At 33.8% G+C, this 17,702-nt stretch overlaps 1 protein-coding gene across 1 annotated transcript; it reads left to right on the top strand.

Moving 5' to 3' along the window:
• The first annotated feature begins 9,128 nt into the window (after positions 1 to 9,128).
• Positions 9,129 to 11,516, top strand: LOC145010332 (uncharacterized). Its single transcript, XM_078968886.1, has 6 exons — positions 9,129 to 9,372; positions 9,736 to 10,257; positions 10,381 to 10,541; positions 10,590 to 10,840; positions 11,015 to 11,219; positions 11,265 to 11,516. The coding sequence occupies exons 1-6, from the start codon at positions 9,129 to 9,131 to the stop codon at positions 11,514 to 11,516; spliced, it is 1,635 nt and encodes a 544-aa protein (XP_078825012.1).
• Positions 11,517 to 17,702: the final 6,186 nt, after the last annotated feature.

Below are 17,702 nucleotides of genomic sequence, written 5' to 3'. Positions count from 1 at the left end.
GTCTTAAACCCAACCATAAATCTTAGGAAAAATACCTTAGAAACTTAACATATCTAGTGAGTTATGGTTGAAATTTCGTGGCTTAAAACCTCACTGAATGGGCTACAAAAATTCATGAACCTCAGCCACATCTACACTTCATGCATTATTGCATGCAACTTTTCTTAAATTGTTTGGAATCATTACCCTCATTTCTCTTCTGAATACATTCTTAACATTTTTACTTTTGAAAGCCCTTGCATGCATGAGATAATCTGGAAAATTTCAAGAGCTTTTGTTATTTATTTGATTTATTAGAATTATTGCTAAAACCAAGGGCATAAATCATATAAAATACTTCCAGAGGTCAATAAATCCTAAATAAATTCATGGATGATACTTATGGGGAATAATGACCCCTCACCAAATTTCAGCAATTTTTGTTACTGTTTCATATGATTTCTAATTTTCTTTTATTTAGGACATGATAAATTACAAAACCACTTTTTAGGATGTGAAAATTTTATCTAACAATTTTCGCATACCTTACTTGTGATGGGTGACTCAAGAAAATAATTTCAAGATTTTTCATCATGTCTAGCTATTTTTCCCAATTTTTGGTAATTATAATGGCTTAAAAATGGGAAAAATAGTTCTGATTATCCAAAATTCATGAAAATTTGCCAGGATATCATATTATATAGTAGGAGGTTACATAAAAATTTTGAATATTTTTCTCCACTGTAAACTATTTTTCCCTTATTTTCTAAAGTTAATTGCACTAAAATTCACTTAAATATACATAAATACCCAAAACCAGTTTATACATTATGAAAACCACTTTTGATGTTTTTCCCAAGATATTTATACTGTAAATGATGTTACAAAAATTTATGGTAATTTATTTTAACTGTTTAATAATATTTCTTTAATTAATGACTATTTAAAGAAATAAAACAAGGAAAAATACAAATAACCACTGAAAAATATATTTTATATTTTTCCCAGCCTATTTATGTATAATAACAATTAAATAAAAAGTTTGGGTAATTTTGGAAACTGTTTACTATTTATTTCAATTTTTATTGAAATAAATGCTCAAAAATTATAAAATATAATTAAACAGCTTGGAAATCCATTTTTATAATTTTCCCAGCTTAGTGTTGTGTATTAACAGTTAAATAAAAAGTTTGAGAATTTTTATCCCTCGAATACTATTTTTCGTGAATTTATGTTGTTATTGAGACTTAAAATTTGGAAAATTAACCTTCCAAGGTTGTAATTAATCGCACGACTTGTAAAATTTCAATACATCAGAAAAAGTGTAACAAAATGATATAAATCCAATACTAAAACATAAATTGGCATTTCCCTATATGTAGAGTTTAGTATATTAGCATTAGATATCGACATGGAAACTCACTAGTGCGTGTGTTTGGTGTCGTAGGATCCCGGTAGTAAGACGTTGGTGCATCCCGAAGTACCGCTTGTGTCTACACAAAACATCGTGAGTATTCACGCACTCCCCTATTTTTGTTTTTTATGTTTTGGGGTGGAAAAGCATGTCCAGAAAAACTATTGTTTGCATGTTGTACTTAAATTGAATTGTATCAAACATGATTGCTATTGTATTGCTATGTTTCTTTATGTATGTCTATGCAACACGGAACATGAGAACTTATCGTACAAAGGCCCTTCCCTTATCTCTAACCATTAACTCTTTGAGCCAATGGTCGTTATGGATAGCGCTATTAGGAATTGACAACTCCTCACTCGCCCGAATCGCTGGAGTGCATGATACCATATTCATCTATGGAACGATAAGCATAGATCTCGATAGGGCTTCAGTCATAGGTTTGGTTGAGACTCATTGTTTGCTCATACACATACAAACTCGTTTCTCGTTATAGCAATAAACTTGTATTCATTAATAGCAATCAACTTGTTTATCATTGAAGCAATGTACTTGTATTTACGAAAAGCCTTATTGTACGCTCGATTTTATAAACTTGTGATACTCACCAACTATTTTCATAGTTGACGCTCGTTTTACATGCTTTTTCAGGAAATAATTAGTAAGTGGATGTAAAGATTCATCATCATAGAGCATGCTGCATCGTGTTGAAGCTATTATGAAGCTATATTTTGAACAATGTTATTTTGAAAAACTTGTATTTTGTTCTTTTGAAGCTATGGGTTGTAAACTTTTAAATACTGCTATGGTGATGTATCTTTATCTTTTGCAATGAAACCGTTATCGCTGTCATACCTTGCGTTTCCGCTTTAGCGGGGTGTGACAGTATATCCCAATTATTGTTTTATAAAAGTTGAATTTTGACCCTAATTTCGCTGGTGTTATAAATTAACGAAGTCAACATGAATGATGACTCTTTCATACAAAGCCATGGTGGCAGATTGTATGTGGTGAATATGACCGGCCAGGTGCTATGTGGATTACATGTATTTCCAAATGGATTAAAACCGTCAGCTGAAAGACCTAGGCGTACGTTACAAGGTTCACTCGAGAAGTTGAGGTATTTTTTATGAAAATCTTTCCAATGTTCCCCATCAACAGGATCAAGCATCACACCATCTTCTGAACGCCCGGTACTATGCCAAATCATATTTTTGGCAGTGTGCCTCAAACAATATAAGCGTTGTAGTCTAGGGGTCATAGAAAAGTACCGTAACACCTTATGAGGTACTTTCTTACCCTTGGTGTTTTTATCGATCCATCGACTCCCTTTACAAACGGGACAAAGTTGCAATGAATCGTATTCTTTCCAAAAGACACAACAATCGTTTTAGCACACATGTATCGACTCATACCCAGGCCAATAGACTTTAGTTTCTTTTTGGCTAGATAATGTGAAAGGGGAACCTTGTTGCCTTTGGGAAATGCTAATTGCAACAACTCAAGGAGTTGATCAAATGAACTATCAGTCAATTTGTTGTTCACCTTGATATGCATTTAGTTTGCTAGGAACTCAAGGAAAGAAAAGATGAAACCAGGATATAATTTAGTTTCCATTTCTTCCAACAACTTTGCAAACTCATCATCCACACCCATTGTATTCGAGGTTCCTTCATCAAGGTTGGTATCATTTTCTGTCGACACCTACATCACATCTTCGATTAAATCGGCCATTTCGTTGGTTGGCAAGATGACTAGAGGAATAAAATATTCACCATGGTAGATCCAAATTTTGTATGACTTACTGAAACCATTTATAAATATACGGCGTTCAACTGCAGTCGGGTACTTGAAGTAACGATTATCACATTTTTGACACACATATCTAATTTTACCATTGCTATGAAGGTGTGACTTGGACCTCTCGATAAAAGATTTAAGTCCTGCTTGGAACTCGGGATGGTTTCAATAAGGATTAGTAGTCCAGCTTTTATCAATAGACATGATGTTGCTGAAACATAATTTTAGATTTAGAGTTTAGTATACAGAATTAGCATCGCTTTTTTTTTTTTTCAATCCACATTTTTTACAATTAAAAGAATAATTTTTTTAATAACAATAATTATATTATGTTGTTGTGTTGTTATTTTTTACAGTCGAGATTAATATATATATATATATATATATATATATATATTATTTATAACATTATATAAATATGTTGCAAATAAAAAAATTTAAAAACTAAAAAAGACATGAAAATATAAATATGAAACTATAGAAATATAACATTATAAGTTAATTTGAAGATTATAAGTTAACTACGTAACTTATTGGTTAACATTATAAGAAAGTTTCTAGTATTTGTGTATAAGTTTTTAAACAATTTTATAACATTTTTTTGTGTTTTATTTTCCAATTATAAAAATATTTTATTTTTATTTTTTTTGAATTATAGCATCCTACTTATACCAAAACTACATACTTTTACATAATACATAAGAGCATGAAATTCACATACTTTTACATACATATTATTTTTTGTGCAGCTCTTATTTATCGTTAGAGATTAAAAAATATTTTTTTTTATAACATTATATAAATATGTTGGAAATAAAAAATTTAAAAACTTAAAAAGACATGAAAATATAAATATGAAACTATAGAAATATAATATTATAAGTTAATTTGAAGATTATAAGCTAACTATATAACTTATTGGTTAATATTATCAGAAAGTTTCTAGTATTTGTTTATAATTTTTGAAACAATTTTATAACATTTTTTTGTGTTTTTTTTTTTTTTTCCAATTATAACAATATTTTTTTCAATTATAGCATCCTACTTATACCAAAACTACATAGTTTTACATTAATACGCAAGTGTATGGAATTCACATGCTTTTACATACATATACCACATATGCACAAAATACAAATATATTCACATACACCCAAAATAACGTCCTACTTAAACCAAATACACATAATTTCACATATGTAGATAATAACATCCTACTTAAACCAAATGCAAAAATTTCACAATTATATACCACATTTACAACAAAAAGACATACATTCACATACACACAATAACATCCTACTTATAACAAATACATATAGTTTCACACACACAGACACACAGATATATATATATATATATATATATATATATATATATATATATATATATATATGTATATATATATATAATAATTATAATAATAATAATAATAATAATAATAATAATAATAATAATAATAATAATAACATCATATATGTACTTCTACCAAATACTCATATACCACATACATCAAACAGACATACATTGGTATATATACACCAAATTCACCTAAAAATACCCTCACCGGTAAATCCAAAGATAATACCACCAAAAACACTGAAATTGAACAATTTATTGAAATTTAATTATCAAATTCAGCTTTTAATAATCATCAAATGTGCCTAAAGGCTAAACTACAAGTGGAAGTTATATAGAACAATCAAATTCATTTTTTTTTTTCTAATCCAAAGAGAGCATCACCAGAAACAAGAAATGGAGCAATTTATTGCGATTCAATCATCAAATGAAGCTACAAATCGAAATTAACATACAAATTGAAAAGGAAACAAGAAAATCAACTTACCTTTCTTCAAGAAATGGAGTTAGAAATCGGTCCCAAAAGCTTTAACCAACCCTTGATCCTTAATATGACACAATATGGGGAGCAATTTAGTTGGAACAACCAAATTGAAGAGGAACTTGGAAGAAGCTGCAAGAGGCGAGGGCAACCACCGAAAGCAAAATGGGAGAATGAAGAATTTGCGTGTGTTTTTTTTTTATCTACAAGAGCCTTTAGCGGCGATAGATAGGGTTTTACCCGCGACCAGTAACAATAGCGGCGACAATCTGGAGGGAAGGGTACAACGTCATTTTTTATCTAACTGTTAGCGGCGACAGTTTTAGCTTTTAACGGCGACAAATATGTCGCCGGTATTAGGTCAGTGCGGATAAGGGACCCAAACCGTTGGATTGGATATTTGATCGAACGACTTAGATGTAACGAAGGGGGAAAACACGGATTCGGGTGCTAACCCTTTAGTGGCGACACTATTACCGGCGACATGCACTTTTAGCGGTGACCATAGCAAGAGTCGCCGCTAAAAGTCCATGTCGCCGGTAATAGTGTCGTCGCTAAAGCGTGATATTCTTGTAGTGTTTCTTGTTTAGAAACAAAGAATAAAGTCCCTACATTTTTGAATCCTTAATATAAAATGAATAAAGAGCATGTGATGTTAATGCTATGCACAATTATCATAGCAATCCCATTGCTTCAAAGCGTTTCTGAACGGCCAAAATCGGTGCAAACATGGTTCAGGCAGGAGCTCCCACTCAAAAAACAAAAGGTCACAAACCTACACTTTTACTTTCACGATGCCCTGGGTGGGCAAGATCGCACTGTGTATCCAATATTCCAGTTAGACATCACCTCGACCAGTATCACTGGATTTGGTTTTGGTTTCATGTTTGACAACCCTATGACCGTTGGGCCGGATCCGTGGTTGATGAGGATTGGTAGGGGCCGAGGGATTACTGGTGCAACAGCGTTGGAAAAACCAGGGTTCCTCATGAACTTAAACTTTATCTTTACACAAGGGAGGTTCAATGGTAGCACCCTACAAACTCTTGGCACTAACCCTATCCAAAATCAGTTTCTTGAAATGTCTGTGTGTGGAAGGGATTGTAATTATTTGTTATTTTTCGTTGTATAATTATTGTTTGTATATGAAATAATGTAGTGTCGGTAGGATGTAACATAAAGTGTAAGACACTCCATAGTCTAAGGGTCTAAAATGTAAATGTCTTTGTCGTATTGTAATCATCCGATTGCAACAACAATTGTAACCGGCTCTTTCGAGCCTATAAATAGGGCTTTTGCCTACGTGGATACGCTTGCTGCAATAAATAAAAGTTTATATTAAAAGCATGTAGTTTTTAATGTTTAGATTAAAAGGATGTAGTTTTGATTAAAAGAATTATGTTTCAAAAGAATGTTTGTCTATTGGTACCATTTTTTAAATTTTTTGTTTTTTTGTCTTTATTATATTTTGTCTTTTATTGTTCTTTATTTTAATTTCAGTATTTAATTTATTCAATTTATTATTATTATTATTATTATTATTATTATTATTATTATTATTAAATAAATTTTATTAATTTAGCAATCTTAGTTATCATCATTCAACAACTTAGAAGGCAAACCGAAAACAAGTTATGCCGTTAAACATTTTTGTATGGTAAAACCAATTTTGTTTAAAGACTATATTCATAGATCTAGAAGGATATAACATTGTTATGTGTGATCCATTGTACTTTATTAAGAAGATAAATCGTGTTTGGCGTAAACAAACCAAACGTATTAAATAAAAATGGTATGGACATGTGTTGATTTTCTATGCATGATTTCTCTGCTGGGTGAACTTACATGTAGCAGCTTTGAAAGTAGAGTGTCCCGCTGTGAAACCCGCAACCCTCAAGCCCACGAAGGGGGGATAACCGTATAAGGTCCACACATGTGTGTTTCCCTTTAACCTACCCAAAAATCAAAACGTCAGTCAGTCTAAGGGTTGAACTTCTTTCTATCGGGTCAATCAAGAAATTCAGATGTGCCTCTTTCTTGGTGGAAACCCCGTCACAGTTAAATATGTCAACCAAAACAAACCCTAACCACATTGTGCCTGTATTTTAACCTTGAGAGTTCTTTACAATAAACTGCATGCTCTCCAAAAGAATCCAAACATGCGTTGTGGTATATAGAACATATCTTATGATTTAAGAATATTGGGATCATGAGTCGATATTGGAGGATATTACAATACTCCACAGGAGACATATGTTGGAGAAACCTATCTATGAGGATAACTGAAATAAAATCTGGAGCATGTGGTGCACGTAAACACTGGAAAATTGGTTGTTGTTGAGATGTAATGTCAAAATGCACTTCCATATCTTGGACAATTTTACTAAAAAGGGAACTCGTTAGTGAATTCTAGGATTAAGGGGGGTGGGGGTAGGGGCAGTGTCCTTAGTAGTAAAACTACTAAGGTCAGTGTCTGAAATCTTGTTATGAACAGAAGTGAAGGCTCAAGCATAACCAAAATCCATACCATATATGATGCTATCCCATAATATGTGGTCTTGAAATACACAAGATTGAGCCCTTGAGGCAACAAAAGTATATGAGGTAGCCTTTACTGTCGAGTATAAACTCAAACCACAATCTCCTCAGTCGCCCCATGCAACCCATTGTCAAAGAAAGGGCCACCACAAACCACAATGCCCTCAATCGTCACACGAAATCCATTGTCAAAGAACAACACTGCCTCCTTCACGTCAACCTGTTGCACATCCTTAACCTAAACAAACTTTTAGCAATACCCATACAAGACCGAAGTAAAAGAACCTCACTCTGTGGGTTAAAAAATTGTGAAAGAAGGCGCATCAAATTCATGACATTTTCAGCTCTCTTTATGGCTAAGCTGCTAATGAAACTAGCATCTCTACTAACAGATCCCCGAAGAAGCTTCACCCCCAATGTTGGCCTCCAGATGCCAACTGGGAATAGCCCCCTCCCAGGTTCATACCATCACACGCGGGCCCAAAGATCTTGCTTTTCTTGATATTTAACCAAAAGCCCAATTTTTGGCTAATCACCTTAATGATTTCCAACAATTTGGCCACCTCCTCCAAATCTCCAATAATTGTGTCGTTATCAAGGTACCATGCATGGTGAAGAAGCTTGTAATTGTCTCTAATATTATGCAAGAACGGGTGGAAAAAAAGAACAAAGAGAAGTTGTTGTAAGGGGTCTCCTTGCTGAACTCCAATAGTAGATCAAATATGTGTGTCCCCTAGCAGGGGCGCACCTTTTATGGGGCCAGCAGGGGTTGTGGCACCCCTGAATTTTGGGCTAGAAGTAGGATATATATGTTCCATTTTTGGAATTATAAGCCCAACAGTGTGAGTTTTGGGTTGTGGCCCTTCCTGATTAGTTGATCCAATGTTTGTGTTGCCAAGAAGCTGATCCAAGATTCCAAGAGAGAGACGATCGTCAATCAACTTCCTCCTTCCACCCCAATCTCCAAGGCCCCATCCTCAATCTTCGTTCAATCACAAGTCGACTCCGCCAAATCAAATCCGTTCATCGTCGATTGCCACTTTCCTGCACGTCGCGACGTGACAACATCGCCTGCTGGGTGCTGCGCCACTGCGGACTGCGGTGCTGCTACGATGCTACCTAGCACCTGCTGCTACGATGCTACCTGGCACCTGCTGCTGTTCTGCTCATCTGCTGCAATCCCAATTCCGTAATTCCCCATCCTCAGGTATGCTTTCAGCTTTGAGCAATTGATCTTTCAAGTTTCAATTCGGATGCTATTTAGCCTGTTGTTCAGTTCTTGACTGCTTTCCTGTTAGAATTTTAGGAATCAAACTAATTTTAAGAGCCTATTTTATGAACTGATATGAACTGATATGTCTAGAATGAGCTATTTTGTTGCTTTTCTTCTATATTTGATTGTTGTTGGAATTTTAGGAATCAACTAATTACACATTGCTTATTTTCTTATGAATTGTTTTTTGATTTTGATTTTTATAAATACAATCTTATGAAATATGAAAACCATTCATTCTTTCTTCAAAAGAAAGGTTGATAATGAAGAAATTCATGATAAAAATGAAGAGATTGAATGACACAAAGCTTCAACAAGTGAACCACAACCACAAGAACATGAAAATCAACAAGAGAATGATAGGAATGAAGCCACACAATCAAATCCTAATGAGGTGGTCCAAGCGGATCGATCCCGCTAAAAGAAAACAAATATTGGAATATCCAGTTAACTTAAGGGAAGAAGTAAGACGAGCTTATATGAGCTTAGGACCTTTCCAAATACGTCTTAAAGAATATCACGCTAAAGGTTCAAAGAAACATCCTCGTAGATTTCAATATTCTTGGTTGAACATTTTCCTTAATTGGTTAGAATATTCTCCGACAACACATGCATCCTATTGTTTAATTTTTTTTATATTTAACGATAAACCAAGTGTGTCCCATGGTTATGATGCATTTAATGTTAAAGGATTTGATAATTGGAAGAAAGTTAATGATGGGAAAAAGTGTGCATTCTTGAAGCACATTGGTTGTTCACAACATAAAAATGTTGTTGCATTCGCTGAAAATTTGATGAACCAAGAAGCACACATTGAAAATATCATAATGAAGAAAAATGAAGAGAAAATATTGAATAATCGTTTATGATTAAAAGCTTTGATTGACATAGTTCGTTGGTTGACATTCCAAGTGTGTGCTTTAAGAGGACATGATGAATATCCTAATTCCAAAAATCGTGGTAATTTTTTGCAACTACTAAAACTTCTAGCATCTTATAATGATGAAGTTGTAAATGTTATATTAGAGAAAGCTCCTTATAATTCAAAATATACTTCTAGAGAAATTCAAAAAGAAATTCTTAGTATTATTGCAAATAAAGTTAGAAAGCATATTCGTAGTGAAGTGGGTGATTCATATTTTTGTGTCATGGTTGATGAGTCACGGGATGAGTCTAAAAAAGAGCAAATTGCGTTAGTTTTGAGATTTGTTGATGCAGAATGGATCATACGGGAAAGGTTCTTGGATTTGGTTCATGCTAGGGATACCTTATCATTAACCCTAAGGACGAATATGTGGAGACAACTTTTGCACTATCAGTTTGACGTTAGTAAAATCTGTGGCCAAGGTTATGATGGTGCTAGTAATATGAGAGGGGAATGGAACAGATTACAGGAATTTGTTCTTAAGGATTGTACTTATGCATATTATGTTAATTGCTTTGCTCATAGATTACAACTAGCCTTGGTAGCTGCTTCAAGGGAAATTATTCCTGTACACCAGTTTTTGACAAACTTAATTTTTTTAATTAATGTAGTCTGTGCTTCCAGTAAGCGTCATGATGAGTTACAAAAGGCGAAGGCAACTGAGATTAAACAATTATTGGAACTAGGTGAAATCGAATCAGGTAAAGGATTGAATCAAGTTGGGGCATCAAGAAGAGCTGGTGATACATGTTGGGGTTCTTATTTTCGTTCTGTATGTAGTTTGCTTAATATGTTTGATTGTACTCGTCTTGTTCTCCAGGGAATAATTTATGATGCATCTGGTATTTATTCTCAACGCGGAGAGGTTGATGCCACTTACTGTTTCCTAAAATCATTTGAGTTTGTGTTTATTCTTCACTTGATAAATGAAATAATGGGGAAAACTAATGTACTTTCTCAAGTTCTACAAAAGAAATCTCAAGATATTCTTCATGCCATGGAGTTATATTCAACAACAAAGGAGAGTCTAAATGAATTCAGAAACAAGGGATGGAATCTTTACTTGCACAGGTAAAGTTTTTTTTGTGAAAAACATCAAATATATATGTTGGATATGAATGCTCCATATACTTCTACTCGATACCGGCCTCGAAAAACAGATAATCATGTTACTTTTCAACATTTTTATCGAGTGGATTTGTTTACAACCACATTGGACAAACAATTACATGAGCTAAATGGTAGATTCACTGATCAGGCGATGGAGCTATTAAGTCTTAGTTCTACTTTAGTTTCAAAAGAACACCCTAAAGTGATTAAAGTTGATCAAATTTGTCGTCTTATTGAGAAGTTTTATCCTGAAGATTTTACGGAGCAAGAGAGAATTCAATTAAGATATCAATTGGAGATTTTTAATATTGATATGAAAATTAATCCCAAGCTTAATGGTGTATGAACTATTGCTGACTTATGCAAGGGTCTTGTGGAAACTCAGAAACGTGAGACGTATTATTTGCTTGATAGAGTGGTGCGGTTAATCTTGACACTTCCCGTTTCTACCGCAACAACAGAAAGGGGAGTTTTAGCAATGAAAATATTCAAGAACCGTCTTCGCAATACAATATTGGATGACTTTCTTAAAAACAACTTGGTGGTTTGCATAGAAAGAGAAACTGCTGAAAACATTGATTCGAAGTCGGTAATTAATGAATTCAAAGACCTTAAAGGTCGTCAGGCTGAGTTGTAATTCTTTTTATAGGTATTTTTTATGTTTATTTGTAAAAAAAAATTGGTTTTTTTTTTGTATGTAAGAACGTTACTTTTAGTTTATAATACTTTCGGTAAATCCCCCCCCCCCCCCCCCCCCCCCCCAAAAAAATAAATAAATAAATAAATAAATAAATAAAAAGAAAAATAAAATAAAAAAGTTGTTCAAGCTCCGCCCCTGTCTCCTAGATATAACCTTGTTGGTTGACCATATAAGAATTCTACCCATAAGGATATATAAGGGCACCTGAATCTGACTTCATGAAGTAATGTGGAACTGCCAACAAGGTTAAAGGGATTAGAGAAGTTCACGGTAAACATGGAAAGAGACCGGTCATCGTGGCGCTCATTCAACACCTTATTGATGCTGTGTAATACGGCCTTAGCATCACGTCACACCCTGAACCCAAAATGAAAATCATTGAGGTACTTGGCCATTTTTTACAAACACCTTTCAAAGCCAACATGGAAACCAAACATCTCCAAATAACGCCTACTAAAATAGTTCATATTCCCTTTTCTATTTTTAAGTTCATTGTAAGAGAAGTAGAGGCAAAAAATTCAACCGAACTTGAGGGGCATCTCCCCCTAGCTATAGATTAACCACAAATGTAATAGCACATACAGGGTATTTGGCTATATTTTAAACTTCTCCACAAAAATAATCCAAAATGTGTTGAGCTCTCAACCCATCTCTCCCACATGAGGTTTCTTTTGGGAATGATTCAATGCCTCTAAGGACATTTTCAATATCTAATGGGATTTCTACAAAACATATAATCTTATGTGTGTATGCAACCCTAAATAATTTTGATCTATGTTTTTCTCTAATTTAACACACAACTTAAATAACAAAATATAAACCCTAGAACACTAGTATATAGTCAAAATACACAATTAGGTTTAGAAGAATCATACCTTAATTGTTATAAAATCTAACAATGAAAACCTTGTGTTCTTGAAGCTTTGAGAGCAAGCTTCACAAATGTCATGCCTCTAATGGTTCACACCCAGCACTAGAAAAGGAAGGTAATTGAGAAGGGGGAGAGATGCTAAAATTTTTGGCCTGGGTTTTTCAAAGAAATAGTTGGCCAAAATTCTCAGGGTTACTCCCTATTCAGATTGCTATTAGGAAATCCTAGATAAGCCCTAATCCAAAATAATCTTAAACAGGACAATTATCCCCTTTCCTGTTTATCCACCAAAGACTATTTTAGAACACTTAGGCTATAAGAAAATTGTCCAAAACTATTGAGGGTTCTAGATTGCCTCTTCTCATAATATATTAATAAATCATTTAGTTGAATTTATTAATCAAATAATAAATCAAAACTCTCTCTCTCTCTCTCTCTCTCTCTCCAAATATTATCTTATCTAGTTGCTAGCCTTGAGGGAAACCCAAAAGGACTGTGCTACTATCAATTTAAGTATATATCAATTATAGTTACGGGCTTAGACACCTAATCCAACAGTCTCCCACTAGGACAAGTATAATAACTATAGTTATCAATATAACTTCAAAAGCTGATTATCAAATTATAGCTCTCAAAAGCCGTTGTCGAACTCTGACCTAGTCCGTTATGTGTCCTAAGATAAGTGATCAAACATTCCTCTGTTCTACAACATATTATACATACGTGAGACATGTGTTATAATCAATCTCATTGTCCAAGGTGTGTTTCCCGATTTGTAATTTATGATGACTGAAATCAGACTACCAATTGAAGACATCAATTTAGTCTTGGCTTGGCCAATCACTTTAGATGCATCATCTGTTGAAAAATGTTCTTATGTAACCTTGTATGTGACCATAACTGAAATAAGATGAACTGTTTTTATACAATCTAACAAATATTATCAGTTATTTCAGGTTGCATGAATGCGTGATAAAACGGAAAATACGAAAACACGCGAATGACGAAGACACATATGTGTGACTAAACATTTTCAACAATATATATATATATATATATATATATATATATATATATATATATATATGTATTATATACATATGTATGTATTATATATGTATATATGCATTATATAAATATGTATATGTGTTGAATAGTCTACAAGAAATGGTCAACAAAGTCAAGGAAATGAGAAGCCAAACCCTTCCCACGTTTTCTTGCTCCTACTACTCTACATCAACTTGCATGACCAGCCATACACTTCAACTTACACTCAAGTACAAGTGAAGAAGATATTTGTCTCTCATATATATGTATATGTGAGTATGTAGTGTGTGTGTGTGTTCATTTTGTAAGATATTGTAACACTTCTACAAACTACAAACTCTCCCAAGAACATCACCAATCTTCATCTTCCTCAAGAACAAAGACAAATCCCTGGAGAAAATGAAGAACACCAAGATCAAACAACAATGAAGTGAAGAACACCAAGATCATCAACAAGCTAAATGAAGAACACCATCAACCATCTTCATCTTCTTCATTGAAACTAAAGGTTTTTCATCTTCATCACCTTTGATCATCACATCATACACCACCAAACACTTTCCTTACATCAAAACACCAAAACACAACCATGAAACAACCCAAAACCTTCTACATCAAGATCAACCACAAAACCCATCACTATTCATCATCATCTTCATGAGAAATTTCACCACCTTTAACACCTTATATAAACCTCCTTCCAACCTCTAAACAACCTTGAAAACATCCTCAAAACACCTTAACACCATTACCGTAGCCAAAACATCTCAAACAAAACTTACCTTCAAATCACAAAAATCCCGAAATTGACTCTCACACGAACACGCCCCGTGTTAAAAACCAAGGCAAAATCAACACACCCCGTGTTGCCCTCTAATTGCCTTTTTCATACTTCTGAACCTCAACACGCCCCGTGTTCAGCAAGGCTAAATCAACACGCCCCGTGTCAGCATCTGCATCATGAACACGCCCCGTGTTCAGCAAGGCTAAATCAACACGCCCCGTGTCAGCATCATTCTTCAAGAAAACCCTCCAAAACCCTCCTACACGACCCGTGTCACTTGTGCCTTATCTTACACGACCCGTGTGCATGTTTTTACCCAAAATACTTCAAATACAAATACATAAACCCATGTATTTTGTACCCTTTTGTAAACACTTGTTTTACATAAAATCGAGCTTTAAATGAACTTTTTGTTACTTATCCAATGCCGGATTGATCTTTGAACAAATATAGACCAGTCGCTCCAAGAGTCCCAATATCGACCAGTCCATTCAAAGAACATATATCGACCAGTCGCTCCAAGAGTCTCAATATCGATCAGTCCATTCAAAGAACAAATATCGACTAGTCGCTTCATGAGTCCGGTTCAGTCAATTTATTGACGAACCTACTTGATATATATTTATATATTTATATACTTTATTATAGCTTTATGTCATTTAAATATAGTCATTTATATTATTTATAGCTTTATGTCATTTAAATACAGTCATTTATATTATTTATAGTTTTACGTCATTTAAATATAGTCATTTATATTATTATAGCTTTCAGTCATTTACAGCTTTCATATTTATACTTATTCCGCAATTATTATTCTTTATATATATATATATATATATATATATATATATATATATATATATATATATATATATCTTATATCTTAAACTAATATATCTATCACACAGTAACTGGTAACCGAGCCTTTTGTTGTGGTGATCAGATTGTTATATTTCCAACAAATCGGTATCTGAGCTGATATATAAAAGGAATAATATCCAACAATTGGTATCAGAGCTTGTGTGATTTACCTTGAAATTTTTGTCGAAAAACTTTTGGTTATAGCGTTTATAAACCTTCCATAAGCTTTTCTTTAAAAACTTCATTTTAATATCACTTGTTCAAAATCCTTTCAAGAAAATGTCTTTGGCAAATTACTCCAACATGAACTCTGTCTCCATTGCAAATAGCTTAGGATTTGGTTCACGGGCACCCATACTTATTCCTGAAGAGTATATTTCGTGGGTTGGCCGTATGAATCTTCATCTTAATGCTATAAATGAAGATGTCTGGAAGTGTGTAGAAGGAACATTTGTTACTCCAGAAAATATGGCTACTCTTGCTACAAATCAAGCCACTCATGTTGAAATTACAAAAAAGTTGGAACTCCAAGCCAAAAAGGAACTTGTTTCTGGAATACCTCACAGTATTCTAAGTCAAATGGATGACATTATACTGTTAACCGCAAATCAAATTTGGGAGAATTTGAAAAATCGTTTTTGTGGAAATAAAAGAATTATCGGAAACAAAAGAACATCTGTTTTGAATGAATTCGATAATTTCAAAATGCTTTCATCAGAAACCATCCATGATGCTCATGATAGGTTCAATTTGATTATGGTTAAGATGAACAATTTGGGTATCAAAAAGACACAACACGAGATAAATCTCAAGTTTTTAAACAATCTTTTCGAAAGCTGGAAAATGGTTAAACTCATTATTCAGGGAAATCCAGCTATTCATACTGAAACTTTGTACAACTTGTATGGAGAACTTCAATCGCATGAATCCTCGATTGACCCACCAACCACTGCAGCTTTTGGAGGACCACTTGCACTTGTGTCCACAACTTCTCAAAGCCAAACACCTTTCAATGATCAAAACTTTAATGATTTTAATCAGACTACATCTTTTCAAAACCAAGCCTTCCAGTCTGATTCAAATGATGAAGCAGATTATCAACAACTGTGTGCGTTGGTTGCAAACACAAATCTCCAGAGATTTATCCCAAATCACGGTCAATCAAATTTAAGACCAAATTTTCAACCAAGACCATCTTTTGGACAAAATAACTCAAGTTTTCAACCAAGGCCATCTTTTGGTCAAAACAACTCAGGTTTTCAACCTAGACCTTACTTTGGACAAAATTCTCAAAGACCTTCTTTCAAAAATAACTCAAACCAGGGATTTCAAAACGATCCCAACTCAGGTCATAATCACAATCCAAACAACAGTTTTCAAAATCAAAATAGAGGTTTCCAAAATCAAGGTTACAACAATCAAAACAATGGTTTTCAAAACAACCAAAATTTTGTATTCCAACAAAACCATTCTCAACCTTCCCAACAAGCCCAAACTCAAACACCTGAAAGACTTCCGATTAAAAGTCAAAAGGATGATCGTGATGAAGAAGTGATCATTTGTCACAACTGCAAAGGAACAAATCACTATGCCAGAGAATGTCGAGCCAAAAACAAAACCAAAATCAAAGACTCAGCATACTATGCTCAAGAGCCGATGAATTGAAGAAACTGGAAAACCAAGAAAAGCAAAGAGCATTGATGGCAATCCATGAACCAAGTGTGGAATACTGGCCAACTTCTGATGACGAAGCTGAACACGAACCAACACAATCAAACTTCTGCTTCGTAGCTGGTGTTGAAATACCTTCAAGAGCTCCAAACGTCATAGAACAGGTATGGTCTATGATCTCTGAACTTGGTTTTTCCAAAACAATTTTTGAGTCCCACATAACAAAAATTGAGACTAGTTTGGAAGTTGATCTCAAAACATATCATGACACAATGGTCAATTATGATATTTGCAAATCTGAGTTACAAACCTTGCAACTCAAATTTGGAGAATCAACAAGAACGAAAAGCAAATTGGAAAGAGACGTTGAAAGAAAATCAGAAGATTATAATCACGTCTTGGAACAATTAAATCAGACCCTAATTCAAAAAAGGGATTTGGAACTAAAAAATCAGTCAGTCATTTCTTCTGAAATAAAAGATGTTTTAGAAATGGAAATTCTTCAGTTGAAACAAGACTTTCAAGAATCAACTGACAAATACAATGTTTTAAATGAAAAGTTGACTGATTCTTTAAAACAAATCAATTCTCTTGAAACCGAAAATAACAGACTGATATGGAATATGGATTCTATCAAAGTAGCCAGAAAACTAAGTGATGATATTTTCACCAAGGCAAACGCCTTAGGAACTGGCAAAATTGATACGAATTATAGACCAGGAATTGGAAGAGAATCTTTTGAAATTGAACAAACAAAACAGGAAAACATGACGAATTGTGAAAACTCTGAATCTACTCTACCTAATCTTTTCACATCTGTTAATGAGGAAGATTCAGATGAAGAAACAGTTATCAACTGTAGTCCAGATGATACTGCTTTCAGTGT

This window comes from Lactuca saligna, chromosome 8 (genome assembly GCF_052625555.1).
Source record: "Lactuca saligna cultivar CGN05327 chromosome 8, ASM5262555v1, whole genome shotgun sequence".
In the NCBI taxonomy this organism is placed as follows: domain Eukaryota; kingdom Viridiplantae; phylum Streptophyta; class Magnoliopsida; order Asterales; family Asteraceae; genus Lactuca; species Lactuca saligna.
Note: the sequence above shows the minus strand (reverse complement) of the source record. Positions and strands in the feature narration are given on the sequence as shown.

Bases quoted from the DNA above. Each gene is read 5' to 3' on its own strand.
- LOC145010332 (XM_078968886.1), top strand. From the start codon at position 9,129: ATGAAGAGATTGAATGACACAAAGCTTCAACAAGTGAACCACAACCAC. The intron at 9,373-9,735 runs GTTCAAAGAAAC...TGATTGACATAG, and splicing joins TAAAGAATATCACGCTAAAG to TTCGTTGGTTGACATTCCAA. The intron at 10,841-11,014 runs GTAAAGTTTTTT...GCTAAATGGTAG, and splicing joins TGGAATCTTTACTTGCACAG to ATTCACTGATCAGGCGATGG.